The 25,781-nt window shown below is 56.7% G+C and overlaps 7 protein-coding genes across 9 annotated transcripts; 1 reads left to right on the top strand and 6 right to left on the bottom strand.

Annotated features, from left to right (window-relative positions):
- Window positions 1-289: 289 nt before the first annotated feature.
- Window positions 290-6,104, bottom strand: chsy1 (chondroitin sulfate synthase 1). Its single transcript, XM_049718527.2, has 4 exons — window positions 4,735-6,104; window positions 3,900-4,395; window positions 2,033-2,449; window positions 290-1,903 (listed from the first exon to the last, which is right to left on the bottom strand). Exons 1-4 carry the CDS (start codon window positions 5,052-5,054, stop codon window positions 719-721), a joined length of 2,418 nt encoding a protein of 805 aa, XP_049574484.1. The 5' UTR covers window positions 5,055-6,104; the 3' UTR covers window positions 290-718.
- Window positions 6,105-6,256: 152 nt separating this feature from the next.
- Window positions 6,257-9,088, bottom strand: selenos (selenoprotein S). Its single transcript, XM_049718561.1, has 6 exons — window positions 8,938-9,088; window positions 8,229-8,351; window positions 7,919-8,025; window positions 7,475-7,567; window positions 7,328-7,400; window positions 6,257-7,095 (listed from the first exon to the last, which is right to left on the bottom strand). The coding sequence occupies exons 1-6, from the start codon at window positions 9,071-9,073 to the stop codon at window positions 7,013-7,015; spliced, it is 615 nt and encodes a 204-aa protein (XP_049574518.1). The 5' UTR covers window positions 9,074-9,088; the 3' UTR covers window positions 6,257-7,012.
- On the top strand, window positions 8,346-12,670 carry lins1 (lines homolog 1). 3 transcript variants are annotated; one of them, XM_049718540.2, is made up of 7 exons: window positions 8,346-8,689; window positions 9,697-10,075; window positions 10,162-10,257; window positions 10,467-10,599; window positions 10,792-11,307; window positions 11,570-11,744; window positions 11,961-12,670. In XM_049718540.2, exons 2-7 carry the CDS (start codon window positions 9,773-9,775, stop codon window positions 12,397-12,399), a joined length of 1,662 nt encoding a protein of 553 aa, XP_049574497.1. In that variant the 5' UTR covers window positions 8,346-8,689; window positions 9,697-9,772; the 3' UTR covers window positions 12,400-12,670. The 3 variants fall into 3 exon arrangements, with proteins under 3 accessions (XP_049574497.1, XP_049574498.1, XP_049574496.1); XM_049718541.2 differs by lacking the exon at window positions 8,346-8,689 and adding an exon at window positions 9,206-9,343; XM_049718539.2 differs by lacking the exon at window positions 8,346-8,689 and adding an exon at window positions 9,312-9,458.
- A 529-nt stretch (window positions 12,671-13,199) lies between these two features.
- gpn1 (GPN-loop GTPase 1) lies at window positions 13,200-17,320 on the bottom strand. Its single transcript, XM_049718545.2, has 13 exons — window positions 17,043-17,320; window positions 16,564-16,657; window positions 16,386-16,492; window positions 16,252-16,289; window positions 16,096-16,174; window positions 15,911-16,005; window positions 15,802-15,847; window positions 15,530-15,676; window positions 15,336-15,418; window positions 14,927-14,966; window positions 14,765-14,855; window positions 14,256-14,363; window positions 13,200-13,696 (listed from the first exon to the last, which is right to left on the bottom strand). Exons 1-13 carry the CDS (start codon window positions 17,166-17,168, stop codon window positions 13,590-13,592), a joined length of 1,161 nt encoding a protein of 386 aa, XP_049574502.1. The 5' UTR covers window positions 17,169-17,320; the 3' UTR covers window positions 13,200-13,589.
- A 652-nt stretch (window positions 17,321-17,972) lies between these two features.
- Window positions 17,973-19,823, bottom strand: LOC125967443 (interleukin-17F). The gene is made up of 3 exons (XM_049718562.2): window positions 19,167-19,823; window positions 18,349-18,545; window positions 17,973-18,271 (listed from the first exon to the last, which is right to left on the bottom strand). Exons 1-3 carry the CDS (start codon window positions 19,197-19,199, stop codon window positions 18,022-18,024), a joined length of 480 nt encoding a protein of 159 aa, XP_049574519.1. The 5' UTR covers window positions 19,200-19,823; the 3' UTR covers window positions 17,973-18,021.
- Window positions 19,824-19,954: 131 nt separating this feature from the next.
- Window positions 19,955-21,644, bottom strand: gtf2a2 (general transcription factor IIA, 2). The gene is made up of 4 exons (XM_049718563.2): window positions 21,439-21,644; window positions 20,448-20,552; window positions 20,194-20,320; window positions 19,955-20,115 (listed from the first exon to the last, which is right to left on the bottom strand). The coding sequence occupies exons 1-4, from the start codon at window positions 21,508-21,510 to the stop codon at window positions 20,090-20,092; spliced, it is 330 nt and encodes a 109-aa protein (XP_049574520.1). The 5' UTR covers window positions 21,511-21,644; the 3' UTR covers window positions 19,955-20,089.
- A 748-nt stretch (window positions 21,645-22,392) lies between these two features.
- cog8 (component of oligomeric golgi complex 8) lies at window positions 22,393-25,740 on the bottom strand. Its single transcript, XM_049718531.2, has 6 exons — window positions 25,274-25,740; window positions 24,882-25,089; window positions 24,331-24,693; window positions 23,496-23,930; window positions 22,892-23,060; window positions 22,393-22,750 (listed from the first exon to the last, which is right to left on the bottom strand). The coding sequence occupies exons 1-6, from the start codon at window positions 25,594-25,596 to the stop codon at window positions 22,500-22,502; spliced, it is 1,749 nt and encodes a 582-aa protein (XP_049574488.1). The 5' UTR covers window positions 25,597-25,740; the 3' UTR covers window positions 22,393-22,499.
- Between the last annotated feature and the right edge of the window lie 41 nt (window positions 25,741-25,781).

Raw genomic sequence — 25,781 nt, 5'->3', positions numbered from 1 at the left:
TGGCTGTCGTTCTACAAAACACAAGCCAAAAAGGCTGGGTGGGTGCTTTTCTCTCAGTTGTCATAAAAAATGGAGAAATGGGGGCGGTTTTCGTCGGCCCTTGACCCGCCGGGTTCGTGACGATCACACGGAAGGACTTAATAACGCCTCCGACAAAACCCGCCCCCTCATTTGAATAACTTTTTCTCTGCACTGCCAAGATTAAAATTAAAATCAGTAAAGGTGAAAATAAAAAAACGTTACATAAACAATAGAAATATTTCACAAAAAGGTATAAATAAAAGTGAGATTCAAAAATGAAAAATGAACATTTATTTTTTTAGACACACTTTCCACTTAAAGAGTTGAAGAGTAAAAAACAAAACAAAAAATTAGAAAAAAGTTCTTTTCTCAACTTTGTGAATTGGGGGTCCACCAGAAACACTGACATTGGCCCAGTAACTGAGCAGCCCTTGAGAATTTTGGCCAGCGTCTTTTTGGGCCAAAGGAAAATCTGGTCCAAAAGGACCACGCCGTGACCCTTTTCCAGTGTTCTCCTCCTCGAGAAAGCCCTTCTCCAATCGGCTGGCGAGTTTGACGTCATAATGTCCACCAACGAGAAGGTACGGAACGAAATTCAAAAATAGTCCAGAGATCAAAACGTCGGTGATATTTAAAAAAGCGAGCCTGCGCGGCGGCCGCCGGTGGCCAAGAAATGAATGACTGCAGTTGGGCGGGGTCAGGCTGTCAGGCGAAGCGAGGCGTTGGCGGCCAGTGGCGGGCCCAGCTGCTTCTTGTCCAACCATAGCTGGGCCAGCTGGCGCACGGAACCCCGCGAGGACGCCCTGGACCCCAAGCACATCTTGTGCTGCCTCGGCTCCAGGTGGGGGTCGCAGGTGACCGGGTGATGCACGTGCACAATGCCCGGGTCGCTGCTGCGGAACGGCGCGACGCCCGAGCGCAGGAACTTGTCAAAGAGGTCCACGTCCTCCAGGCCCCAACCCCGGATGGTGGTGTTGAAGCCCCCGGCGCGGAACAGATCGCCCTTGTGGGCGCACACCACCCCAAAGCCAAAGTTCCTCCATAGGCCCGTCTTGGCGGTGAAGGCGTAGTGGTTGGCGTCGGCGCGTTGCGTGCCGCCGCCGTACACCACCTTGGGGTCGTACTGGCTGAAAACGACGGGGAAGTAGGAGGAGCGGCCGGCCGCCGCGTTGGCCCTGCAGCGCTGCAGGAAGTCGGCGGTGAAGAGGAGATCCACGTCGCAGTAGAAGAGCAGCGAATGGTCGGAGAAGCGCGCTGAGCCCTCCTCCAGCGCCAGCGCCCGCGAGAAGGGGCCGGCCACGGCTTTGATCTCCAGCTCGGCCCGCGGGTACTTGATGTGGTACTCGCGCATCAGCTCCACCTGCTTGACCCGCTCGGCGCCGTCGTCGGCGTTGAAGAGCAGGACGAGGAGCTTGACGTTCTGCTTGGGGATCAGGCACACGCGTTCCACGTTGGCCATGAAGCGCGCAAAGACGTCGTAGCGGCCCGACAGCGGCACCAGGATGTTGACCTTGTCGTCACGGCCGGCGTCCGCACGCTGGCCGACGGCCGGCGCCAGCTTGAAGGGGACCAGCATCTTCAGGGAGGTGAGGGACAGGAAGGAGAGCGAGTCCGAGTGGCGGTCGACGTGCGCCGCCAGGGAATTGGCGTCGGTGGGCCCCTCCTCGCGCAACTGGATGCGGCTGAAGGTCTGCTGCAGGTACGCGTGTCTGCGCACCGGCACCGTCACGCTCCTGCCTTTGTGCTTCTTGTAGAGCAGCAGCAGGTCCAGCACGTACTCGGCGCCGTAGAGCGGGTTGACCCGTCGGTAGCCGTACTGAATTTCCTTGAAGTCGATGACGCGGCCGCGGGTCTCGGCGTTGGCGTTGATCATCTCCATCACCTGCGGGAGATGTCGCAGCGTGTCATTTTTGCCGTGGTTAACTTTTTTTCCTTGAGCTACTTTGCTCGCGGATTCTATTTTGGCGAGCGGGAGCGTTTTGGTCGCTCGCGCCGCTCTCAGCTCGCCGACCTGCATGACGATGTCGTCGAGGGCTTGGCGCTGCGCGGCGTCGGTCCCGCGGCGGGGCGGCTGCCCGTCCCAGGCGGTGAAGAGGTGCCTGGCGCTCAGGAAGTCCCATTCCAGCACGTCGCTGCGGCGGCGGGGCCGGAACCTCATGAAGGAAGGCGACGCCCCCAGCAGCCGGTCCTCGCGACTCGGATCGGGGGCACCCGGGCGCGCCATCCCGACCAGCTCGCGGTGGAGGCGCACGGTGCGGTGGCGCAGCGCGGCCGCGCGCCGGCTCAACAGATAGGCGTGCAGGCGATACTGGTGAGGCGGGCTCTTGTTGGGGTGCAGCGTGACGGCCCGGTGAATCTTGCCGCTGCGCAGCTCACGGATGAAGCCTTTCTTGTCGGGCTCGTAGTTCTCGTAGAACAGCTGCTGCATCTGCGCGGCCGGCGTTACAACGGAGACGCGGTTAGCTCGTGCGCACCGGTGACTTTGTTTCCTGAAAATGCGGCCGACAAATGCGGCCTTTTGAATTTTCACGCGGGCTAGAGCTGGAAATCGGCCATATTGCTTTCATTCACTGTGCCGAGCCGTCGAGTGCGCACGCCTTTGCCATCGGGGGGCAGCGTGACTGGCAGCATGTCAAGAAGAGTCCATCTTTGTGGAATTTAGACGTTTTTGGTCACAGCTGTCGCCGCTTCCCGCTGCTGCGGCCTTTCTAAAAGTAGACCGTCCGGGGGAGGGGAGACACCTCGCTACGCTACTCGTGCCGACGCAGTTGCCGTTCCCAGGCGAGCCCTGCTTTGCTGGCTCCAAAACAAAGACGGCTGAGGGAGGGAGGGAGGGAGCCGCCCAGTTTGTGGGCGAGCGAGCGTGGCAGCCGCCAACGTGAAACGCTTCTCTTTAACTGATGGGACGGGAGAAGTGGGGAAAAAAAAAGAAAAAAAACAACTGCGAGGCAACAGCTGCCTTCCCAAGCAAACACGGGCGGGTCCAAACATCACGCCCAAAGTCCAAATTAAAGCCGTCTGGGTCAAAGTGACTTCTTTTTTCCCCGTTGGAGGAAACGGCCACTGGAGCGAATGCCGCCTGTGACCGGTTTGCCTGAGCCAGCGCAGCGAACAGTTCATTGCGTCCTGAGGCCGTGACGCGATAGGAGGCGATACTAACCCTAACCTTGATGCAAAAAAAAAAAAAAAAAAAAAGTCGGAGGGGTGGCCTGGGCGCTTTTCCGACAACAGGCGGCGGCGCCGGCCGGCGCACGGGTTGGCGCTAAGACGCTTAGCTGCTAATCCACCCTAATTGGATGCTAGCGCCAAGATGTGGGTCAGGAAGGTCGAAGCTTGACTCCATGGCGCCGGCCGGGGAAAGTTAACGGAGCGGGTAGCGGCAAAGGCCGCTTGACAGATGAGCGCCGGTGCCTGACGAGGCGAGGCGAGTGTGACTCAAACAAAGCAGCGGCCACGCTTGCGCCTCAACCGACCGACCGCAGCATTCAAATCCGTCCGGATCCGTGTCTTCCGTGAGCAAAAGGCCCAACTGTGACAAAGATCAAGTATTCCCTCGTTTGCTGGAAAATCCATGCCCGTTTAAACTGACGACACCCTGTTGGTATCGACGTGTGTTTGAGTGTGTGTGGGGGGGGACATAGATAATTCCTGCCAGCGTACACGTGCGGCGTGTAAGATCTTTTTGAAGAAACTGCCGTGCCTGAGAAAATCAACCAGACAAAAGGTCTGACTGAGGCGTTGACATTTTCAACCGCGGCGTTCCTCTGCGTGTTCCTCACCTCGGCACATGGAGAACAATTGCGCTTTGTGGGATTCAAACAAGGATCCCGTGATGGCTTAGCTGGAGGGGTAACAACAGCACCCGGCGGCAGACTGACCTCGTAGGACCAGACGCACTGGACCCCGGCGAAGCGGCGCACGCAGCGCCCCACCTCCACGTCCTCGTGCGCCGTGTGCATCTGGCGCAGGCAGCGGCGCAGGTGCGGCGCCACGCGGCGCAGGACTTCTCGGCTCATGACCACACCGGGCCCGCCCATGCAGAAGTTCTCGCCAGGCTCCAGCGCCAGCTTGCCCAGCTCGTCGCGGGCGCCCATGCCAGTCTGGCCCAGGAAGATGGGTGCGCTGCCGTTGAGGCGGCGCAGAAAGCTCTCCAGACGCCGGCCTTTGACGTAGACGTCGTCGTCGGCCCGCATGAACCACTGGTAGCGCTCCAGGTAGTGGTCGTGCATGTACTTGAGCATCAGGAAGGACTTCTTCTGCGGCGGGTAGGAGTCGTCGGCGCCGCGCAGCGCCACCAGCGGCACGGGCGCCGAGGCATTGGAGCCCTCGCTGGAGAAGAACTCCACCCGGCCCGGGATGCTCCGGGCCCACGTTCTGCAAAGGAGCAAAACGTCCGCCGGAGGGACCGTAAGCATTATTTGGCTCCCCTTGAAGGAGTTTCCACTTTTGCCTACTCGAGGATAAAGCCAAGTCTCACTCGTGACGACCTACAACTAAACCCACGACAAGCTGACGCCGCGTCACTTCCTTTCCGTTAGCTTTTGTCGTAAACTTTTTCGACGGGGCAAGTTGACACAATCAATCGAGAACGAATCGTTGAGCTTCTCGACAGTAAGTTGACTCCGGCTTTTCCTTGAACGCTCTGGCAGTTTATCTTTCCAACAGTAGCAGTTTGCCACCTGACGAGGAGATGCTTGAGCGCAGCGCGCCTACCTGTGCGCGGCCACCGCGCGGCTGTTGAGGTACTTTTGCGCGGTCATGACGCCCACGAAGAGGAAGTCAGAGGAGCGCGCGGCTCCCGAGGCCGTCGTCTCCGTGGCCGGCGGGCGGCTGTCGCGAGGTGGCCATAGGGCGCCAGCGGCGCCGAGTCGCTCGTTGAGGCGGCAGCCGCCCGGGTTGCCTTTGGCGATCTCCGCGGCCTTGGGCAGGATGAGGCGAGAGGCCAGCGTGAAGCCCAGCACCAGACCCAGCAGGACGCTCAACCAAGCTCTCCGGCTCCGACCTGCCATCCCTCCAGACAAGCATGAAATCATGTCCGATGGGAAAAGATGCCGAGTGTCGGCCACGCGCCTTCTGCGTCTCGCTGGTGGTTCTTCTTCTTCCGCTTCTTCTTGTGCCCACGTAGCATACCCGAAAACCGCTAGCCTGCCTGCCTGCCTGCCTGCCAGCCGTCCGCTCACATGCTCGCTCGGCCGGGCCCGGCCCAACTCGGCGCGAGCTGCCGGCCGGCGACTTTCCAAATCGCTCGCAGGATTGCAGGTGTTGAGAATGCGTCGGCTGGGCTATTCGGCCAAGTTGGCAGCAGGACGTCCACCGATGGAGAGTGCACGAGCGCGTTTGAGCTTAGCGGGCTTCCGTACGTGGGCCTCCTCCAAGAGGTTGTTCCAGAGGCGTTCAGGTCGCATGGGAAAAAGCGCACGCAACTCACAACTGCCCTCACTCTCTTTGTGGACCTTTTTTCCTGGCTCACCACTTTCAATTGCTGCAATAGGATTACGAAACAGAAACCTGACGAGGACCACATTTCCAAATGAGGGCACAATTATAATGTTTGCTGAGCTTTCTTGCTCGACAATAAAAAACGGTCAGACACAAGTGCACTTATCAAGACGGCGGTCCAATCGGTGAAAACAAATTCTCCGCCGCTCACTGAAGAGCACTGGACAGGATTGGGACAAATTTATGGGGAATCTGGACGGCGATTGTGGGGCACGCAGTTCATGTACGCCGCTGAGGCAATCTAGTGGCGGACGGTCCCTAGGTGGCTATTAGCTGTAATTACAACGACGAGCAAGCCCAGTGCGGAAAATGCCGTTCGGCCTATGTTGACCATTGTTTACAGCAGGGGTGTCAAACTCATTTTTTTTCGCGGGCCGCATTGTAGTCATAACTTCTTTCGGAGGGCCATTATGACTGTCAACCCAAATACATGTATGAGCACCTCATATTATATACAGTAAAAGCTAAGAAACAAACTGACAAATAACTCGTTTTCAAATCAGACGAGTAAAAACTGGTCAAATATAAAAAAAAAATAAAAAAAATAAAGATTAAAAGTGAAGACAATTTGCAATTCTAGTAATGACACACGAATTTGATGCACAGTTTGTCTTCGCGGGCCACATAAAATGATGTGGCGGGCCGTATCTGGCCCCCGAGCCTTGAGTTTGACACCTGTGGTTTACAGTCACCATTTTAACTAGGAGGGGTAGAGAGAGAGAGAGACTGTAAAGTCTGAAGTTGACATGGTTTGATTTATTGCTTCAAAATGTGGGCAGCAGAAGAGGAAAGTTTTGTTTTGAGTCCAGCGGCCAGAACGTGAAAAGGGGACTCTCTTATACATGTCGCGTCTGTGGCGAGCATGAAATCAAATACGCAAGTCAATCCGACGGCATTCCTTTAAATGCGCCTTTGTCAATCTCCGCCCCACCGGGTCCGTTGACATAAGCTCGCCCATCTCCAGAAGTTCCGGAGCAAACGAGCCAATCGGATCGAGGAGAATCACGTCCTGGTCGAAAGGTAAGCAGAGCTGCGGCGTTAGCGCCGCGTAACGTCAGCAGCCCGCGAGAGAAAATTTTTCAGAATTGCCGCGCCTCAAACATCTGAGACATCCGGAAAAAGAAAAAGCAGGTGCGAAGCCTTTCCGGTGTGAGCTGTCGCAATGCCAATCTTGAGAACGTACAAGAATTTAAAGCCCGAGAGGAGACACCGACGCCGACGTTCATCAGCCTCGCTCGCTGGTCGGCGACCATTTCCGAGCGCGACGTCATCCCGAGCTCGCGGCGAGGACCGGCACGCTAACACACACTGCAGCGAACCATTGTAGGAATTCCTGGATTCTTATGCTGCCATTCATCTTACGTAGATGAGCGGGGGGTTCGCCGGAGCGTAATGCACGTTCCTTCCGAGGAGCCGCGAGCCGATGTCAGCCGGTGCCTGCGTGCGGCGGGCGCACATACGTGGAGGTCGTCCCGCGCGACCTCCTCTAACCTCATCCGCCCGAAGGCGACGGGCCCCGCCTGCCGGGGCGCCACGAGCACGAGCCGCCGCCCTCGCCGCTCAGAGGACTGTACTCTGAAAGACAACGACAAGAACCCGTTGAGCGAGCAAGCGAGCACACAGCAAAGTCAGCTCACATGTCGCTTTCTTTTTGAAAGCAAGGTGCTCAAATGACTGGGGGGCAGTGCATGGATTAGCTCCTCTCGGGCTCCATTGCACTGAGGTGTTTGACGGAGTCCGCCGAGAAGAGCCAGCAGCCTTCCTTCGCATATTAGTGGCAATTTGGGTTCCTTGCATTTTGCGTTACCTGAGCTGCGAAGCGGCTTCTTATGGCTCTTGGGTTTGAGCGCGGTGCTGGATGAGGCACCCTCGTCGCTGCTCTGCGGAGGTTAGACAACACGTCAGGAGCCACGCGAGCAAGCGGAGGAGGAACCTCCCCACGTTTGTCACTGACCTCTTGCAATCGTCTAGAAGCCCCTTTGAAACTTTTGCCCAGTTGCAGGCTGTCCCACTCCTCAATCTTCTGCCTCCTCTTCTCCTCCTCTTGCTAAGGCACACGTCGGTTCACAGGTCACACGAGGAAGGCGCCGGCCGTCTCGCCGGAGCGCTTCGGCTGCTTGCGCTTCGGCTGCTTGCGCTTCGGCTGCTTGCGCTTCGGCTGCTTGCGCTTCGGCTGCTTGCGCTCCGGCTGCTTGCGCTCCGGCTGCTTGCGCTGCGGCTGCTTGCGCTTCGGCTGCTTGCGCTCCGGCTGCTTGCGCTCCGGCTGCTTGCGCTCCGGCTGCGTGCGCTCCGGCTGCGTGCGCTCCGCCTGCGTGCGCTCCGCCTGCGTGCGCTCCGCCTGCGTGCGCTCCGCTTGCTTGCGCTCCGCCTGCTTGCGCTTCGCTCGCTTGCCCTTCACCTGCTTGCGCTTCTCCCTGAAAATGGCCGCCTTGGCGTCTTGCTCCTGCTGCATCTTCCTCCGAGACGCCTCCATGGCCTCCTGCCGCCTCACCACCTCCTCGGCGTCTACACATCAACATCAGTGTCGGCACTCAAAAACGCCGGCACTGACTCGCCCCGCCACTCGCGAGCTCGAGTCGTTCAACTCCTTCCAGCGTTACGGTGGAAGCGTGCGTACGAGCCAATAGACCGCTAGATGCCAAAAGATGCCCGGCCTACCCGCCCGCCCGCCCGCCCGCTATCATTTGAAGGTAATGACGGCGAGTAACCTTGCAGGGTGGGGGCAGGGAGGGACTTGCTCCTCCTCTTCTTGGCCAGGTAGATCAGCAGCGTGCAGAGCGCAGCCAGCGTCACCAGCAGGTAGCAGCCGTACGCCCACAGCGGCTCGCCGACTAAAATTGTGCAAATCAAACACAGAGCGAAGGTGGAAAAGTCTTACGAAATGACAACGGGTGACTTGACGATCAAATGTTCACATTAACCGGATTCTTCTTCTTTTCCTTTTTTTTGTTGTTGTTGTCGTTATCCAGCTTCTTCAGCGAGCTGATCATTTGAGTTCCAAAAGTCATATACCACGGCACAACTCGTCATTGGCCACATTTTCATATCATCCTCCTGTGATAGCAGGAAATGGCTTCTCGGAAAAGCTGCAACAACTGGTGTTCGTGCCCGCCCACATTGATTGGTGTCACGGACAAGCGCAAAGAGTTCCCATGTGAACAAAACGCAGGTAAGATAGGATTCATGTGTTACTGAGCTCCCGCCTCGCCTCGCCCGTAAGGACTGCGCCATTTGTGTGATTGCGTTGGCGGATGCTGCTTTCCTGTCAAACGTGCCTTTTGGGTGTCAGTCTCGAACAGAGCTAACGTGCGGTCGGTCACATGTGACCCAAAAGACGCACAGAAGCGTCAACACGTACGGTGACCAAAACCGAGTTGTTGCTTTGAGTGTTCAAGTTACCAATCTTTGGTTACCTACCCATGAAGCCAACAGACGACAGGTGGTCGTGCTGCTGCTGCTGCTGCTGCTGCTGCTGCCGCTTCAGCACTTTCTCGCCCTCTTCCGGTAGGACCTCGCCGTTCTCGTCCACGTCCGCAATCTCCACGTCGTCCATTTGGCCTCAAATTCCACGCCACGCCACGAGGCGACTAAATGATCGCAAGGAACTCTATTATCACTGTTAATGAGCCCTACTTAACCGTCAGCGCTGTTGACTCGGCTAGGCGAAGGGAGACGGATCGGCATTCGGCAGACGATCCCAAACAGGATTTGCCAGCTTTTCTTCTTCGTTAGACAGCGACTGACTGCTCGCAGTTTGAGTTACCGCCCTCTACATGAGGACGGCGTTACTACGTCACATCGCGTCCGTCCCGTCCATTGCAACGTGCGTATGGAATCAATCGACATATTTGAAGCTGGCTCGTAGAACGTCGTTGAAAGCTAGATGAAAGAAATCTTTCGAACTTGAATGATTGATTAGCATCTTTTTGGGGGTTTTGGTACGTACTGTTTAAAAGTGGGAGAAAGTTATATTATGCTGTGGCGCTCATTAGTATATGGTGACGCTGCATCTAATGACGCCCGAACCCTCTTTATGCCACGTGCATTTTCCCGTCCAACTTTATTTTTTAGAAATTGCATTACTCTGTGGCCCGTTGCTGGAAAATAATTACACATTTAAATAATACATGTAGGATATCAAAGCTTGCTAACAACAAAACCGGTCTTTGTTTACAGTTTGAGAAAGCGAGAGAGAACAAGCCCGCGTCTGGACGTGACGCCTCGTGTCACGTGACGCCAGTCCCCCTCAAAGATGGCGTCCCCCGACGCAGCGCCTCGGAAGCTCGTGGCTGTCCTCGCTGAGGTTTACGAGTGCTTGGTGAACGCGCGTGCTACAAAACCGAAGCAAGACGCCGAGCAGGTGGCGCGCGCGATCATCGACGGCGTGCACGTCCATCCTCGCTACGGCGCGGCGGCTCAGGATGCGACCTGCTTGGCTCTGACGCTGATCGGCAGGATGGTTGCCACGGTGACGGCTCCCACGTCACACCTCGCCCGCTTCGTCCAAGACACGCTGGAGGTCCTGCTTCGGGACCTGGACGTCGTGTCTCAGATGGTGAGTGAGTGTCGCGCGGCGCGGCGCGGCTCGGCTCGGCGCGGCGTCCCGCCTCAGCTCACGATGCTAACGCTAACGCGCGGCAGGTGGCAACGTTTGCGTGTGAAGAGCGAGATCAAGTGGTCCGTCACTTGGCTGCGAAGAGCGCCTCCGCATGTGTCCTCTACCAACTGCAAGTATCCGTAAGTGCTTTATTCCACGATTAAGAGAAGGCGATACAAATCCATCCAGCCACAAGAAGACAATTTAGTCAGAAGCGCCCAGGCAGATGCAGCAGCAGCAGCCTCAGCGGCAGCAGCAGGGCCAACGCTTAAGCTGATGTTTGACAAGTGCGCAGTCATTTCCAGACAAATACCTTTATGTCCGACGTACCTTTATGACCCAACCATAGGGCGTGCTCCATCCCTCCTGGCACGGGACCTGCGAGCAGGCACTGCTCAGCTTGCCCGCTGGCCCCCAACTGGACGCCTGCTTGTGGTCGCTGACGCACGTCCTCCGGGAACTTCTGCGCGCCAAGCGCCCAGGTCAAATGTCACACACCCTAAAGTAAAGCACCGGCAGGAGGCCAGTTGCTCAGCAGCTCTGAGGCTGGCACACCAGAGCTTTGCAAAGTGCTGCATCCTTCCGTAGCGCAAAGGCACGGACGGGCCCGTGGTTTGATGGGCGCGACGTCCCGACCAAAAAGAAGAGGCTGACTTTTGTCTTTGATCCATCAGAACTGGTCAGGACGCTCGTCGCGGCCTTTGACGTGAGCGTCTGCACCGCAGCATCCAGGTTCCTCAGCGCGGCCGGCGCATCTGGCCTCGCCGACACCTTTTGTCACCTGCTGGACTTGCTGGAGTTCCTCATGGCATCCGGCGGCGGGAGCCCACGGCTGACGTACGTCCACGCCGCCGCGTTGGTAGCTGCCGTCAGCCGCGCGCCACTCTACTTTGTCAGCAAGAGGGCGGCGCTGTTGCTGAAGCGGGCGGCGCTGCGCACGGCCGGCGAGGACTGGCTGGGAACGTGCGGAGAGAGCGCCGCCGACCTCGGCGCTCTCAGCGCCGCCGTGTTGGATGCAGCGGCGGGCGATTGGATGTCGAGCGTGAGCGCCGAGTCGCTGACCTTTTTCGGCGGGTCGAGCAACACCAAAGGAGGCAGCGAAGACGGCGAGTGCGACACGGCCATGCTGCGTGCCGTTAGCCTGCTGCTCATCAAAAGCGTCCAGTATCACGTGACGTCCGCCGCCACAGGTGAGAACAGCAAAATGACGAGCATGCTTTTCCTGCCCTGCGTTTGGACAGACGGACGGATGGATGTTTTCCTGTGGCCATGACGACATGGGCCATTTTCTTGTTTGTGCCGCCTGGCATATGTGGCAATGTCTTCCACGCTTTGTAGCCGTCAAGACGTGCGCTTGTGCGGCTCAGACGGGAAACCTTTTTTGACCCTTGCGGTGATCATGAGAGCGCCGGTCTCGCGGTCCCCCACGATCACCGCGCCACATTTGTCCAGGCGACGGGGAGGCCGGCAGCCATCTGACGCGTCTGTGGCGGTTCCTGCGCCAGAGGGGCGTGCGGCCGACGGACGCCGACCACGACTGCGCGCTCCTCCCGCTGCTGTTTGGCGAGCAGGACGACGACATGATGGAAGCGGCCAAAGCGGCGCTCGTCATCTTCCTCCGCCTCAGGTACGTCACTGGACTGCACGTATTTGGAGCTTCACAGTGCCGCACATTCACACACCAGTCGGAGGCTGCTGCCATGCATAGCCACACTGGGAGCGGACTGGTCACTATTTGTGAAGCCAAAAGAAAATTCAAGTGGCTCGCTCGTGCTGAGTGGATTTTCACCATTGGTATCGCCGCCCCTGCCAAGAGCAAATGCGCCTTTGTCCCTCCCGGCAGAGAGAACTCCGCGAGCGCCGAAGCCCCCTGCGCCGCCGGCTGCAACCCGCACTGCCACTTCCTGTTCCTCCTGCGCGCCGTCTGGTGGGACCACCGCATCCTGCTGGACTTCCTCATGTCGACGGAAACCTGCTTCCTGGAGTACTTTCTGCGCTACCTGCGCTACCTGAGGACTGAACGGCGGGGTTTCGCCGCCTCGTGCCGGCGACTGGACGCGGAGGCGCCGCCAAGGGTTCCCTTTGGCCGAGACGGAGAAGGGCGAAGGCGGCGGCGGCGGACGGGCGAGCACACGCTGGGGAGAGCGAGGCGTTGTCTACTCCAGCTACACCTCTTGCTGGCCAGGCTGCAACACAAGAAACTTTTTCCATACAAGGCAGACGCGCTCCTGCGACTCTTATGGCAAGTGACACGACAGCTTGGCCAGGACGGACCGACCTGACCAACTACGCGCTTCATGCCGCAACTTAGCCACTCCTCTCGACAACCAATCGATCATCGGATGAGTCGCTCGTGGTTAGCTGTCCGAATTTCAGCCTCTGAACAAGTTCATCATTTGGCAAAATAGTCACGAGACGAGCGATTTTAAAATGCCATGAACTTTCAAACGCGTCGCTCAGCCCGATAGCAAAATTGCCTGTCTTTTTTTTTTTTTTTAAATCCACACTATCTGTCGTGTCTCAATTGCAATAAAAAAAAAAAAACCACCATGTGTCTTTTCTGTAATTGTCTTTGTGGCCCTTTAACCTTGCGCATGCGCCATACATCCTTAATAGTGCTGCACACAGGCAACCATTGTTGCCATCTTTGCTACAACAAACACGGCCTTTTTTGGCCACTTTTGCTGCTTGAAATGATTTGAAAAGTTCATTGAAGCAGTAAAACCTCGGCCAGCTAAAGTGCAGCATCTTCAGAGCAGCGAGCTTTAACGAATATACAATCGGATTGAACGAGTTTGACGCGTGGTTCGGACAGCTTCTGGACGATTGGCCAACGTACCACAGCAGCCAGCCGCTCTATGTACGTACTACTCACCAGCTGAGTGACCAACGGCGGACAGTGTCTGTTGAGGGAATTTGTGGAGAGATTGCGGCTGCTGATATTGCTGGGTGGGGCTGGCCTGATCTGGCCAGAATGTACTAAAGAAAACACAGAAAACAAAAAGACATCATTCAATACAATATCCATGTAAAATTGGTGGTGATCCCACTCAAAGTTGAATTAAAGAACAAGACTCGCGCATTTTGGGTATCAGTGCCAAAAAGCCTCCAGCACGTGCCACTTTTATTTTGGACAAAACACACACATGGAGATTTCATATTTGGAAAACCAGAGAACAGGGTTAGTGGGTTAGTCCAGTGGAGATAGGGACTCAATCCACAGCCTACATTACAAACGCATTAAGGTTAAGAGAGACAGAAAAAACAACAACAAGAACAAAACTCATTCAAAGCAGGGATTATGCCCCAATAAGCGTGTTCCAAGAAAAAAAGGCTTCCCCTAAATAATTGAATTTTAAATTAAAACACAAGCCTTTAACTTGGTTCATATTTGGCCTTTTTTACACTCATTGCGGATGGCGCCGTCAGCAAAAATCTCGGCTCGACCGTCTTTGGCTCAATTCGGCGTCCATCAAGGACCTTCTGACAAGCCGCACTTGCGATTTCGCACCTCCACCACCTCCCTCCTCTCCCGCAGGAAAATTCCAAAGGAGTCCTTCTCTTTGCTCTCCTCCACTTCTGTTAACAAACACACACATGACACAGGAGAGATCAGCGCTCGAATGCTCCATCCCCAGCCATTGCGACCGTGTTCTCCAGCGGCCCAAACTCCATTGAGGAAGAGGTGAATAATGAGCAAGCCTAAGGCACAGCAGAGCACTAGGCAAGTTTAGCATTTCAAGAAAAGAAAAAGATTGGTGTCAGACTCCAGGCCCAGGGGCCAGATACAGCCCGCCACATCATTTGATGTGGCCCCCGAAGACAAATTGTGGCAATAAAAAAAAAAATTGTCCTCACTTTCAAAGAAATACAGCTATTGTGAGAAATTCTTGTTACCATTGAGCTTTTAACAATATTTCAGCAGTTTTAGTCTAGCCTATACTGTATATAATAAAAGGCGTTGACGGTCTCCCGAGGAAACTACCATGCGGCCCGCCACAACAATGAAGAAGGTTGCAGGGGTGAGCGCAAACGCGCTTGAGAAGGACTGCAGACGTCGCTTTCGGTTTCGGAAGACGTGCCAAATAGAAGCCTCTGCTATAAACGGCGCACTCAAATCCAAGTCCCCCCATCTTACTACTGTGGTCCACGTCATCCGTGTCGCTGTCCGCCGCTGCGTCATCTTCCGAGTCACAGATGCCACGGGTCATGATGAGGTCGCTGGGCCCGCCCACGTGGACTTTTTCTGCAACAAACAAGAAAAGAAAAGGAAAAAAAAAACCTTCATGAGAAACGGTATTCTCCGTGTTGAAACACTGAAAGGAGCGGCAAGACCCGCCCAGCGAGCTGTCAATGCTTGAAGTTACGTGCGCCGACCGTGGAACGGGCCCACCCAGAAAAAAGGCAAGCTGTGTTGCTTTCTATTCTTTCCACTCAACGTCTACCAGTTGCCAATGCACCAACTAAGAAATAACTCATAAAAAGAAACCAAAAGCAGCGCACATGATTTTGTTGTCTGCATTCCATTCCATGCGAGCGCTTTCATTTGGGAAGGCGCCCGCTGCTGACTTTTTGACGCTTCCAAGCCAAAACGCAAGTGAGGAGAAGCGCCCCCGACTGCTGGTTTTTTTTTTTTTTTTGGCCCACCTGCAACAGACGCCGACGGCATGTGGACGGCGCCGAGATCCCTGGCCAGTCGCTCCAGCTGCTCCCGCTGCTTTCCGCTTTGAGCATCCGTCTGACAGCGAGAAAGGCACCGAGGAAGCTCGAACTCTGCGCCACCCGTCCGGGGCGCTCGGAAACACTCACCAGCTGCTGGCGGAGTCTCTCGTATTCCGGTCGATAATCCCTAAGCAACACAAGCGCAAGTGCCGGATTGATTTGAAGCATTTCGAGGAACTGCTGGCTAACGTGTTAGCGTCCGCAACATTGCCCGCTAACTGCGCCTCAGCGGCAGACTGGCTCGTTTGAACGAGGAGCGCGGTGGCCCACCCCGCACGCCGTGAGTTTACCGCCCGCTCTGAAATTCAAGTGGCGCAGGAGCAACACTGGACAAAACAAACTGAACAGGAGCGGGCCGATCGCAAGTCAGACAACAGCAAGCGGAGACTTTGACCAGTGGCTCGGGAGTCTTTTCATAACGCTCGGAGGAGGGTTAACCCTTACCCTAACCCAGGGGGGTCAAGGGCGCAATGAGCAAAAGACAAAAGAGTCTCACCTTTCGTACTCGTCGGCGGCTTCCCGCACCTGAACCAGCAGCTCCTCCAATCCGCTGCCCGTCACTGACGACACGCCCGCTACCTGCGCCACAACCGCAAATGACTTTGGAGCGCCGTCGGGAAAAGAAGAGAAAGAAGCGCCGAGGCCACCCTTGGGCGTCGGGCCCTGAAAGGAGGCGGCCGCCTCGGTTACCCTGAGGTTGGCATAGAACTCGTCCAGGACCAGACTCATGGAGCGCGTCAGGTTGCTGACGTACGAGCTTTCCTGGTTGAGGGCGTCCTGGAAAGCCTCAAAGTCCTTCATCCACTCCACGGCGAAGCTTTCTCCAATGATGTCTGTCTGCAAGACGCACGGACGGGCCTCTGTCAGCATCAACGTGGCCAGCCGCCAGCCTGCCGGCTGATTCCCAAATTCCCATTTGGCCTCAAAACAAAGAGGCGCTGAAAACAATGATGCGCACTCACTTTGTTCATGACCACAACAAAGGGCAGTTTGGTCTTGTAGAGAATGCTGAAAGGACAAACATTGGCTCAATGGCAAAATGTCACAGCCTCAAGACCTACCTTGACCTACCTGCAGGCGTACAACATGTTGGACATGAAGGTGACGGGACTGACGCTGCGGGACGTGTCCAGCACGTAGAGCACCACGCAGGGGAAGGACGAGGCCTGGCGAGCACCGGCGCATCAATCGTTTGCGCCGGCTTCGAGCACCGGCGCGTCAATGGTTTGCGTCGGCTTGGAGCGCGCGTGACGCACCAGCGCTTCCGTGATGATGCTGCCCGACGCCGACCACGTGAACACTTCGATCTGGCCCGGCGTATCGATGAGCACGTACCTGCGGAGGGAGGGGGGGTGCGCGGCGTCAAAACCAGCGTGCCAGATGGGCCTCTTGCTGGCGCTGCCTTAACTGACCTGTGACTGTGCTGCTTCTTCTCAATGAAACGCATCACCTAAAACCACAGCAAACGTATCATTCATGACGACATTTGGAGCGTGGAAATGACAGGGACCAAAACGGACAGGCGGGCAAATTGAGCCCGGCTCACCTGATCAAAGCGTGTGGCAAAGAGGTTGAGCGACGTGACAATGGCTCCGTTGGGTCCCAGGCCGTACTGCTTCATCACCTCTTTGTAGTTGACCGTGTCGCGAATGTCTGCCGCCCGCCAGGTGGGTCAAATGTGAAAGGTCACGCGGGGAAGGGAGCCGCGTCCAGCGTCGCCTTACCTATGTTGGCCGGGAAAGGAACGTCGCGAACGGCCGGGTCCAGGTTGATGAGGTACGGGGGACTTTGGAGGGTGTGAAGGTGAGCCGCCAGCCTCTGTGGAATCGTCCGGACGAGAAACCCACCACAAGGCCATTATTAGGGCAGTCCGTTATTGCCGTCAGCGGATTTTGCCGACAAAAAAAAAAAAAAAGGACAACAAAACTACTGTTGAGCAGATCACCCAAGAGGGAGTGAGCAAGCTTTTGGAAAGTGCAACTACTTGAATCACAAGCCTGTACAGCAGTTATCAGTTGGGATTGTGTATTATTCAAGCCAGTGTAAGTCCATTTCATTCGCAATATAAATTGCAAGAATCTGAGACGTTTGCGACGATGACTGATCAACTCAAGTGGCTCAAGTTTAAAGAGCAAGCAAGTGAGTGACACTCGATGCTGTGCTAAGGGGGGCTCGCATTGGCGCCATTTCTTTGCAGCGCTACCTGAACGAAGGTCGTCTTTCCGGATCCGGCCATGCCGAGCACGAGCAAACACACAGCTTTTCTCCCATCGTCAACATTCTTTGCCTCATCCGACAAAACGCCAACGCTTGCGTCGGGCGCCGCCATTGTTTAAGGTGTCTCGTCTCGTCTCGTCTCTGTCTCCTTCTTCTTCTTCCACTTCTTCTTCGTCTCCCTCTTCAGCTCGTTCTCCTTCTTCTTCTTCTCGCCCCCACTTCTTCTTCGTCTTCCTCTTTTTCTCCTTCTTGCGCATTACCGCCACCCACTGGTGCAAAGCGCGAACCAAACTCTGACGACTAAACCACTCAAAAGATCAAATGTCTAACGACTCGCCAAAAAATAAAAGGCGTTTGCCCCCGCTCGACTTTAGACAACATAACTGCCTTGGATTTGATTCTCCGCCTGGCTCTCCTCTCTTGCCGCCATTTGACTCCCAACTTTGCACACTTGACAGACAGACAGACAGACAGACAGACAGACAGACAGACAGACAGACAGACAGACAGACAGACAGACAGACAGACAGACAGAGCAGCGCTCCCTCCCTTCCTCCCAATTGGCACGCTATCTGGTGTCCAATGGCAATAAAGACGTTCTCTTCTCTTCTCTTCTCTTCTCTTCTCTTCTCTTCTCTTCTCTTCTCTTCTCTTCTCTTCTCTTCTCTTCTCTTCTCTTCTCTTCTCTTCTCTTCTCTTCTCTTCTCTTCTCTTCTCTTGTGCATGCCAAACAGGGAATTTGATCTCAGCCTCTGTACAACATTCAGGTAACTAACAACATTTAGTAACAGGATGTTACTGCACAGTGATGACTCGGAGTCTGCGTGAGTGCTGAGAGTTCATCAGCCTGGGGGACTTTCGCCTCCCGTCGAGGGGTATAAGGGCGAGCGAGAGAAAGAAATTGGATACGACGCAGTGAGTTTGTCACATTTTATTGGTGAGATTTGTTCCCAATCAAGGCCACGTCAGAGGCGTGGCCGCTGCTGATCTCTGACACACGTGCAGCCGACAGCGACGAGGCGGCGTTCCAAGCGGTAGCGGCGCGTCTGATGCGGGGGGGCGCCCGACGACTTGACGCGGCGCAGCAGCAGAACATGATGCAGGATGGGCCGCGACTCCAGCCCCACGTCCTCCACGCCGCTCGAGTCCAGGCAGCCGCGCAACACGCAGCGGGCCTCAGACACGGGAGGGAAGAGCGCCGCGTCCTGCGACACGCTGAGCGAGCGCCACAGGGTCATCAATATGGAACTGCATGGATGTGTGCGTGCGTGCGTGCGTGCGTGTTTCCCTACTTATACGTCCAGGGTGAGATGGAGCGGTTGTGCAGCGCTCGCAACGTTTTGCCAGAGAGCAAGACGTCTGGGTTGAACTCGAGGGTCACCGTTTCGGTCGGCGACTCGTGGCTCCTGTCGTCGGACCGGCGGTCTGCTCCCACCGCAGCCACCGCCGTGCCCTCCCACATCAACGCCGTTGACATTGCCATCGCCACCTGAACGCATCGCACCCAGCGCTCATCAAAGCTAAGAAAGACCACGACAGGAACGCAAAGTATCACGGTACGCCCATTATGGCCGATGGATGGTTGAAAGCGGAATGTGCACGGCGAAGGGCAGACATCAGGTGATGCCGGTCCTTCTTCATTTCACGCTAACTGCTTCAAGCACAGGGCACGAAAGAACAAACCGGAGGACAGCACGGCACGTGGTATGTGCGCCGACCATTCCACTGTGACTCTGTGTCGTCGCCCTTTCGAGAGGCCCCAAAGGGAGACGACAGCACACTGAGATCGATCTGCCACCAAGCGCTGCCACCAAGAGCGGCCGGGGGGGGCCTCTTAAATGGTCGCTCGGTACGGCGCTGCGCCCGCGCGCCATCCGTTGCATCCTGCCAACTGCGCCGGCCCCTGCTCCAGGTTTTGAAACGGACGGGACTCGACCCGGCTGGCGGTGAACAAACGGAAAGGCGAGCGCGCGCCGCAACACAGACGGACGCGGAAGGCTGCGCACAGGGAGAATGGACAGACGGACGGAGACAAGCTCAAAAGCCACGGTTCTCTCCATCTGAGGAGATGCTTGGCCAGCCAGCATACACGGCCTGGCTCGGGTCTTACCGTCAGGAGGGCACCGTTTAGCCTGGGAAACATTGTCGTCACTCAGCGGAACGCTCCCTTGTCACACGACGGCCGCCGGAGGTGCACCAATGACAAGTCTGCGCCATTCCTTGGGGGCCTTTATCCTCATCTGCCGGCACCCGTGTCATCTTTGATCTTCCTCGCTAAAACCGCACCGGCCGGCGTGTCAAAGTGTGACGGGGCGCGTCAAAGTGTGTGTGACGCCCGACCCACTTTCGATTCTTTGATCTGGTCAGGTTCTGCTTTGGGATGAAAAGACGGTGACTTCCCCGCAGACACGCGCTAGCTAGCTAGCTAGCCTAGCCAGTCACCACCCCGGCCGGCCAGGCTCCTGCCCAACATTCGCCACAAAGAGCCAGGGGAAAGGCAAAGTGAAGGGGCAGAGCCAGGACGTGGGAACCTCTCTCTCCTTCCGCCGTGAAGTAGGCCCTCATCTGGCCTTTGATGGTTGCGCAGGGAGATGGAGGCGCCCGCCCGAGACAGGAAGCCGTCCGTGCGTGTCAGCGAGTCTGACCTGCTTTGCAGTGACTCACTCGCAACCACACAGCTGCAGTGGCGCATCCTCTGCTTCCTTCCTTCCGCCCGCGTTACGACTCGGCCGACTTTCTTTCGCTGCTCTTCTTGCCCGACCCGAGAAGATTCTGTTTGCGACCAGCGTCTCTTCCCAGAAGAGCGTCTTATCGTTCAGTCAAAGGCAGCGGCAGCCACGCCACTATCTGTTACAGTGCCGCAGGCGCTCGCCGCCGTCAGGCAAAAGACACACCCGCTTGACTTTTTCTTTTTTATTCAACTTTCATCAAAGTAGAAAACAAGACTAAAAGAAAATGCTGCAAGTTGCCTTGCACACATAAATGACACGCATATGTACACTTGAGGCGAGGCTCTCGGCAGAAGGCTCGCGCTCACTCCGCGGCATTGGAGCCAGAATCTGGAAAAGACAAGTGTACTCATTGGTAACGTAGAAGACAGAGCAAGGTGCAGGAGGCTCGCGCACGTGCCCACTTACTCTTTCCGTCGCACGCCACAATCTTGACTTTGTCCACCTTGACCAGGTCGGTGACTTCTCGAAACTCCACGTCATTCAACACAAAGGTCCACACGTTGTCGCAAAAGCGATACGTGTTCAGCGAACCCTGACGACACAAGCGCCGCAAGGTCAAGACGCGCAGAGCGGCAAAAGTAGCGCTCGGACTTTGTTCAAGGGCGCAAATTGCCCACAAAGGAACACGGGCCGTGCAGGCGCTCCCCCGGCGGGCTCACCTTGAAGTTGACGCGGTTGCGAACGCGGTTGGCCAGCGCCGTGTTGATGGCTTTGTCAAACTGGAGAAGAACCTGCAGGGCCAACTGGGGCGTGATCTGCTGCGTCTGACAGACAGACAAACAAGAATGGTACGTTTGGTTAGGAATGCACGCCACGTTTCATACAAAGCGCTACGGCCTTTCCTTTTCGGACCCATGTCATTGCCAGCGTAAAAGGTCACAGTCGATACTGTTCATGATACCAAAACACTTGTATGATCGTCCAGATTGAAGATATGTCTTCTTTAGACTTTTCTCGGTCCCACCAGAGCCATCTCCTGGCCGTGTGTCGGCGCCAGAGCCCATTCCGGCTGAGTTTGGGCGGTCGCTGGGGGACGCCCTCAACCGATCGCAGGGTGGGCATAGACAAACGACCATTTGCACCTACGGGCAATCCGGAGCGGTCCTACTGTGCGGATTTTGAGAATGTGGAAGTGCCTGGAGGAAATCCACGCAGCCACGGGGAGAACATGCAAAAAAAGGGGCTGGAGCGGGAATGGAAGCCCGCACCGCCGAACGGTGAGGTGACGTGCTCACGCCGTGCAGCCCAACTTCACTCCAGTTTAAAAACAAAAACAAAAAACACAGAATACAACGCAGGGCATAAAACACACCAGCCAGCAGACAGTGCCAGTCATCGGCGCAAGCTGTCTTGTGCGAGCCGTCCGTCCTTGATGAATGTGCATTGTCCCCGCGCATTGAGTCTGTCGAGTCGGGGCGTCGATGTGCCACATCCAATATGGCGAACAGGCTGCCGTAGCGCAAATTGGGAGGACAGGCGCGTATGTTGCCATATCATTTTGTGAGCCAACCTAAACGAGCGAACGTGCCGATGGGAATGGCGAGTGTGAGTGTGTGTTAGTCGGCAGAAGAAGTCGAAGAGGTTTGAGCCGGGGGCTAGCGGAAGCATTAGCAGCTAGCACGCACGCACGCTCGCTCGCTCGCTGCTCACCTGAATGAGCTCGTCCAGGCTCTCCTGCAAACTGTTTCCCAACGTGGTGTTCCTATACAACTGGTACGCCATGCCGAGCGAAGCACGAACGCCGCAAGGCAACAGAGGCAACCGGCGAGACCCGCGACCGCACAGCAGCAGCGGTTGCGTTCTCTTCTTCGTCGTCTTCTTCTTCTTCTCGCGCTTGACGGGCAAACAACTTCTTTTCCTTCTTCACGACTGACCGTGCGTGGCGCCCCCTCGGCCAGTTTCCGTTAGATGGCTTGATAGATGGCTTGATAGATGGCTTGATAGATGGCTTGATAGGTGGCTTGATAGATAGATAGATAGATAGATAGATAGATAGATAGATAGATAGATAGATAGATAGATAGATAGATAGATAGATAGATAGATAGATAGATAGATAGATAGATAGATAGATAGATAGATAGATAGATAGATAGATAGATAGATAGATAGATAGATAGATAGATAGATAGATAGATAGATCGATCTGTCGATGGACAATCTAACTGACGGAACTCCTTTTGAAACATTTTCACTCATTCGTTCGACTAGTTTGACTTGACAAATACATCCTGATCGGCACAAGCATTTGACTTAGCGAGGTACAAGAAACGACAGCCTTCCCCTGATCTAGTTTGTGCCCTGGGCATAATTGATTTTCTCGATTTCAATGTCGATTAATGTAACGGTATGGTAAATGCCTCAGTTAATGATGCTGTGCTGACCTCGATAGTATTTTTGTTTCTTTGTGTTTGTCAGGCGTGGCCGCCGGCCATCTGAGAAGCGCAACACTGCCCTCTGCCGTCTGAAAGCCTTTTGTCTCTGCGGGAGTCTCGAGTGCCGGGGTTTCCAGCCAAATGTCGACAACTTTTGCTCGTAGGTGGGAGTCCCGCTCCCTGCGGTCACATTTCCATTCATTTGGAGAGGGAAAAAAAGTCCACAACCTTTTCCGTGCAGCCTTTTATTGGCTTTGCCTTCCAAACAACACGGTCACCATTCTCCGCCGATCGAGTTGTTCCTCGGTCAACCGGCGCTCAGGGTTCTGGTCGCCACTACAAGTTCTCTGTTTCTCGGCTGTCTTCACGCCGGGTCGCTCGCGCCGGGTCATCGGCGTCTTCGGAGCGCGACTCGACGGCTGCGTCGCGGGGAGGCGCTGACGCCGATACGGTGTCGCTCGACTCTGCGCCGACGTTGGCCGGAGATCCCTCGTCCTCGGGCGGCAAGAACCCGAGCGGCTCCAGCAGCCGCTCGGCGTCCACGCGGCCCAAACCCTCACTGTTGAGCACTTGCGACGCTGGAACGCCTGCACAGAATCCAACATTCAGACACAAAGGGATCATTCATTGTATGTTGGGGACATTGCAAGTATCCAAAGTACAAGTGCGATCAGGTTTTGGTGTGACAATAAGCTCAAGCATCCCTAATGATAATGAAGGCTTCTGACCGAGGACGAGCGCTATCTGCTGGGCGGGAAACAGGATCTGCAGGCATCGGTCCAGGAAGGGCAGCATGTCTCGGGCATAGACGCGGCACATACGCACAAAAACTTGACGCTCGCCGTCACTGAATGCCGAGTCCTCGGCGCGGTGGAACGCCGACAGCTGAGTGGTCACCTGCCGGGAGGATGCAATGTGTCACGGCACACGCTTTTGACAAAACGTCACGGACGCCAGCCTTGGGGTGAAGGTCAGGGTGAAACAAACAAACGAAAAAATGTACCCAAGAGGCGGCGCTCGCTGACTGACATTGACCTTTCGCCACGATGGCCGTCCTCAAGTACTTGGACGCAATGGCGGGACAGAGACTAGCAACAGTGCCGTTAAACTTCAATCAGACGCGGCGGCGAGGCGTACGCGGCGGCCGATCGGTCGGCGGCCGATCGATCGGTCGGCGGCCGATCGATCGATCGGTCGGCCCTTTCTCGCACAGGTTGCAAGTTGAGGAAGTAAATCCCAGATGAAAAGACGTGCCCTCTCAACCGTGTCGTCGGCTCATCGTGTCCCCCCCCGGGGGCCGTTGCCGTGAGTGCGTAAGCGCGTTTGCCTTACGTGGCAGAGGGCGCGGTGCAAGTCTGCGGTGACGCACTGGGCCAGTGCCAGGGGGCAGCACAGGCGCAGGTCGTTGAAGGCGGCCAGGATATGGTTGAGGAAGCGACCCAACGGCGGGAAGTCCAGGAGGGCGGCGGGCGGCGCCAAGGTTCCAGGCGGGTCCGTCGGCGCTGCGCGGGCTCCTGGCACGAGCGGCGCCGCCACGGGGGCGTAGCCGCTCATATCCTGCTGGAAGTGCGCCGCTGCCTCGCGCGCCGCGCTCCCGAAGGCTTCGGCTGCCGCCTGCACCAGGGCGGCCGCCAGCCGGCCGCGGAAGTCCACACCCACCCGGCTGAAGGACAGGCCCAGGTACATGCACTGCGCCGCCAGCGAGTCCAGTCGGGCGCCGGCGCCACGTCGGAGGTCGCGCTCTAGCACCTCCACCAACTCGCACACCTGCACACACACCAAAGGCCACATAGCTTTGAACTCGTACGCAGATAGGGGGGCGGGCGTGCATCTGGCCAATAAAGGACCGTTGGATCCAAGTGCCAATTAAAGGGCGGGTGGGGGTTTTCATCCCACCAATTTTGAGGAAATACGATAGCAATTCGCTGGGCAGACGCAAGAGCACTCCGATTGGCTGCACTGAACTGTCTTCCGAGTGAGAACCAAGGGCGTGTGCTTAAACCTCTGGCTCTCCATCGAGCCTTTTCGCCATTTGAGGACCCAGGGCGTGTGCTTGGACTTGAGGCCCGAGAGCAACAAGATGGAAACTAAACCTCTGGCTCTCCATCAAGCCTTTTGGCCATTTGCGCCCCGCCCCGAACTCTTCCCCATGGCGCAAAAGCGGCACCTGGGAGAGCACCCAGCCGTGGAGGACGTCGGCCCGCTGCGGCGCGGAACCCGTGCGCCGCTGCTCCGAGAAGATGGCGCGGTACTGCGTGACAATGTCAAAGAGGTGCACGCGGCACGCCTCGGCGCTCTTGCTGATGTGCGCGTAGGGCTCGGCGTCGGGGACGGCGTCCAGCGCCGCTCGCAGCCAGGCGCCGCGCGCCTGCAGGAACTTGACGCGCAGCTCGGCCTCGTCCAAGGCGTCCATGCGGCGCAGGTAACCCACGGCGCGCAGGCACGACGACAGCTGCCCGTCGCTGCGCAGCTGCTGCAGGAGTTGGAGTAGCATCAGCTGAGCACTCTCCGCCACTTCACGCACCAGGCCCTGAGAGGCACAGACGAGAGCACATCAACGGTCGGGCAACATTTGGACTTCCATCGTACGGGCTGCTCTTCTCCTTTTGTTGTTTGGAGCAGAGGACACGACGCGATCGCCCACCGCCTCCGGCCCCAGCAACACGCCTGCGTGTGTGTGCGTTCGTTCGTGTGTGCGTGCGTGCGTGCGTGCATCACCCGTATGACTGGAAGCGCTGCGTGTTTCTTGTCCAGCCTGCGCACGTAGGCGGCCAGCTCCAGCGCTTGGTCGTAGTAAGCGTTGCGCACGCACGTGTCCATCAGCTGCGGGATCTCCAGGATCTCCAGGATCTCCGTGTGGCGGTTCAGGGTCAGCGTGTTCATGCGACGGCTCGCCGACATCTGTTCCGCCTCCTTCGCAAAGCTCCTGAACGCAAGCGCACAGGAAACGACACGGCCTCGTCAAAACTGTTTATTCCATTAATCGGCGTTGCCGCCTGGTGCCTAATTCGAAAGCGGGGAGAAAGCAAAAAACTCTCAAGCCAAACATGATCGGTCAAGTGTGAGACAGGGCGAATGCGCGCGCTGGTGCGTATTGGTCGCGGACCGACCGGCATCTCTGTCCCAGCGCGGGCAGCTTGTCGAGCAACCGCGACACGGCGGCCTCGACGCGGCCGAAGTCTCGGTAGATGCGCTCGGTGCAGTCGGCGGTGCGGATAAAAGTGTGGTAGTTGGCGAAGGCCAAGTGTCGGGTCTGCTCCAGGATGCTGGCTCGCTCGTCCGCCAGCCGCTCCTGTTCGCGGCCCAGCTGCTCCACGCCCAACGAGCTGAGCTCCGCCAAGTAGGCGGCCAGGTCCGCTCTGTCCCTCCAGCTGTCTGGGAAACAGTCCTGGAAGACGGACGCCCAATTGCTTTCGTCCTCCACGTCCACCATCGCCACGGCGGAACACAACGACGAGAAGACGAGCCAAAGTGTCCAAGGGGAACTACGGCGACTACGACATCAACAACGGGTCGGAGCCACGCGTACTTCCGCGTCTATTTCTTTGTCTGTCTCTCTGGGCGCCGGCCCAGGTGCAGACGTGCTGCTTATCGCCACCCTGCGGTCGTCAAAAGGAA

The sequence above is a fragment of the Syngnathus scovelli genome, chromosome 4 (genome assembly GCF_024217435.2).
Source record: "Syngnathus scovelli strain Florida chromosome 4, RoL_Ssco_1.2, whole genome shotgun sequence".
NCBI lineage: Eukaryota > Metazoa > Chordata > Actinopteri > Syngnathiformes > Syngnathidae > Syngnathus > Syngnathus scovelli.
Note: the sequence above shows the minus strand (reverse complement) of the source record. Positions and strands in the feature narration are given on the sequence as shown.

Coding starts and splice junctions, on each gene's coding strand:
- chsy1 (XM_049718527.2), bottom strand. CDS start 5,054: ATGATTTCATGCTTGTCTGGAGGGATGGCAGGTCGGAGCCGGAGAGCT. Junction 2,450..3,899: donor AGTGCGTCTGGTCCTACGAG/GTCAGTCTGCCG, acceptor CCGGCCGCGCAG/ATGCAGCAGCTGTTCTACGA. Junction 1,904..2,032: donor TCGACGACATCGTCATGCAG/GTCGGCGAGCTG, acceptor CATCTCCCGCAG/GTGATGGAGATGATCAACGC.
- selenos (XM_049718561.1), bottom strand. CDS start 9,073: ATGGACGACGTGGAGATTGCGGACGTGGACGAGAACGGCGAGGTCCTA. Junction 8,026..8,228: donor CCCTGCCCCCACCCTGCAAG/GTTACTCGCCGT, acceptor GTTGATGTGTAG/ACGCCGAGGAGGTGGTGAGG. Junction 7,096..7,327: donor GAAGCCGCTTCGCAGCTCAG/GTAACGCAAAAT, acceptor GTTGTCTTTCAG/AGTACAGTCCTCTGAGCGGC.
- lins1 (XM_049718540.2), top strand. CDS start 9,773: ATGGCGTCCCCCGACGCAGCGCCTCGGAAGCTCGTGGCTGTCCTCGCT. Junction 10,258..10,466: donor TCTACCAACTGCAAGTATCC/GTAAGTGCTTTA, acceptor ACCCAACCATAG/GGCGTGCTCCATCCCTCCTG. Junction 11,745..11,960: donor GTCATCTTCCTCCGCCTCAG/GTACGTCACTGG, acceptor CCCTCCCGGCAG/AGAGAACTCCGCGAGCGCCG.
- gpn1 (XM_049718545.2), bottom strand. CDS start 17,168: ATGGCGGCGCCCGACGCAAGCGTTGGCGTTTTGTCGGATGAGGCAAAG. Junction 16,290..16,385: donor TTGCCACACGCTTTGATCAG/GTGAGCCGGGCT, acceptor CTGTGGTTTTAG/GTGATGCGTTTCATTGAGAA. Junction 15,419..15,529: donor AGTTCTATGCCAACCTCAGG/GTAACCGAGGCG, acceptor GTTGTGGCGCAG/GTAGCGGGCGTGTCGTCAGT.
- LOC125967443 (XM_049718562.2), bottom strand. CDS start 19,199: ATGTTTCCCAGGCTAAACGGTGCCCTCCTGACG. Junction 18,546..19,166: donor TAAACGGTGCCCTCCTGACG/GTAAGACCCGAG, acceptor CGATGCGTTCAG/GTGGCGATGGCAATGTCAAC. Junction 18,272..18,348: donor ATCTCACCCTGGACGTATAA/GTAGGGAAACAC, acceptor GCGCTCGCTCAG/CGTGTCGCAGGACGCGGCGC.
- gtf2a2 (XM_049718563.2), bottom strand. CDS start 21,510: ATGGCGTACCAGTTGTATAGGAACACCACGTTGGGAAACAGTTTGCAG. Junction 20,321..20,447: donor GCAACCGCGTCAACTTCAAG/GTGAGCCCGCCG, acceptor TTGTGTCGTCAG/GGTTCGCTGAACACGTATCG. Junction 20,116..20,193: donor TGTGGCGTGCGACGGAAAGA/GTAAGTGGGCAC, acceptor TGTCTTTTCCAG/ATTCTGGCTCCAATGCCGCG.
- cog8 (XM_049718531.2), bottom strand. CDS start 25,596: ATGGTGGACGTGGAGGACGAAAGCAATTGGGCGTCCGTCTTCCAGGAC. Junction 23,931..24,330: donor ACGGCTGGGTGCTCTCCCAG/GTGCCGCTTTTG, acceptor GTGTGTGTGCAG/GTGTGCGAGTTGGTGGAGGT. Junction 23,061..23,495: donor TGCACCGCGCCCTCTGCCAC/GTAAGGCAAACG, acceptor TCCTCCCGGCAG/GTGACCACTCAGCTGTCGGC.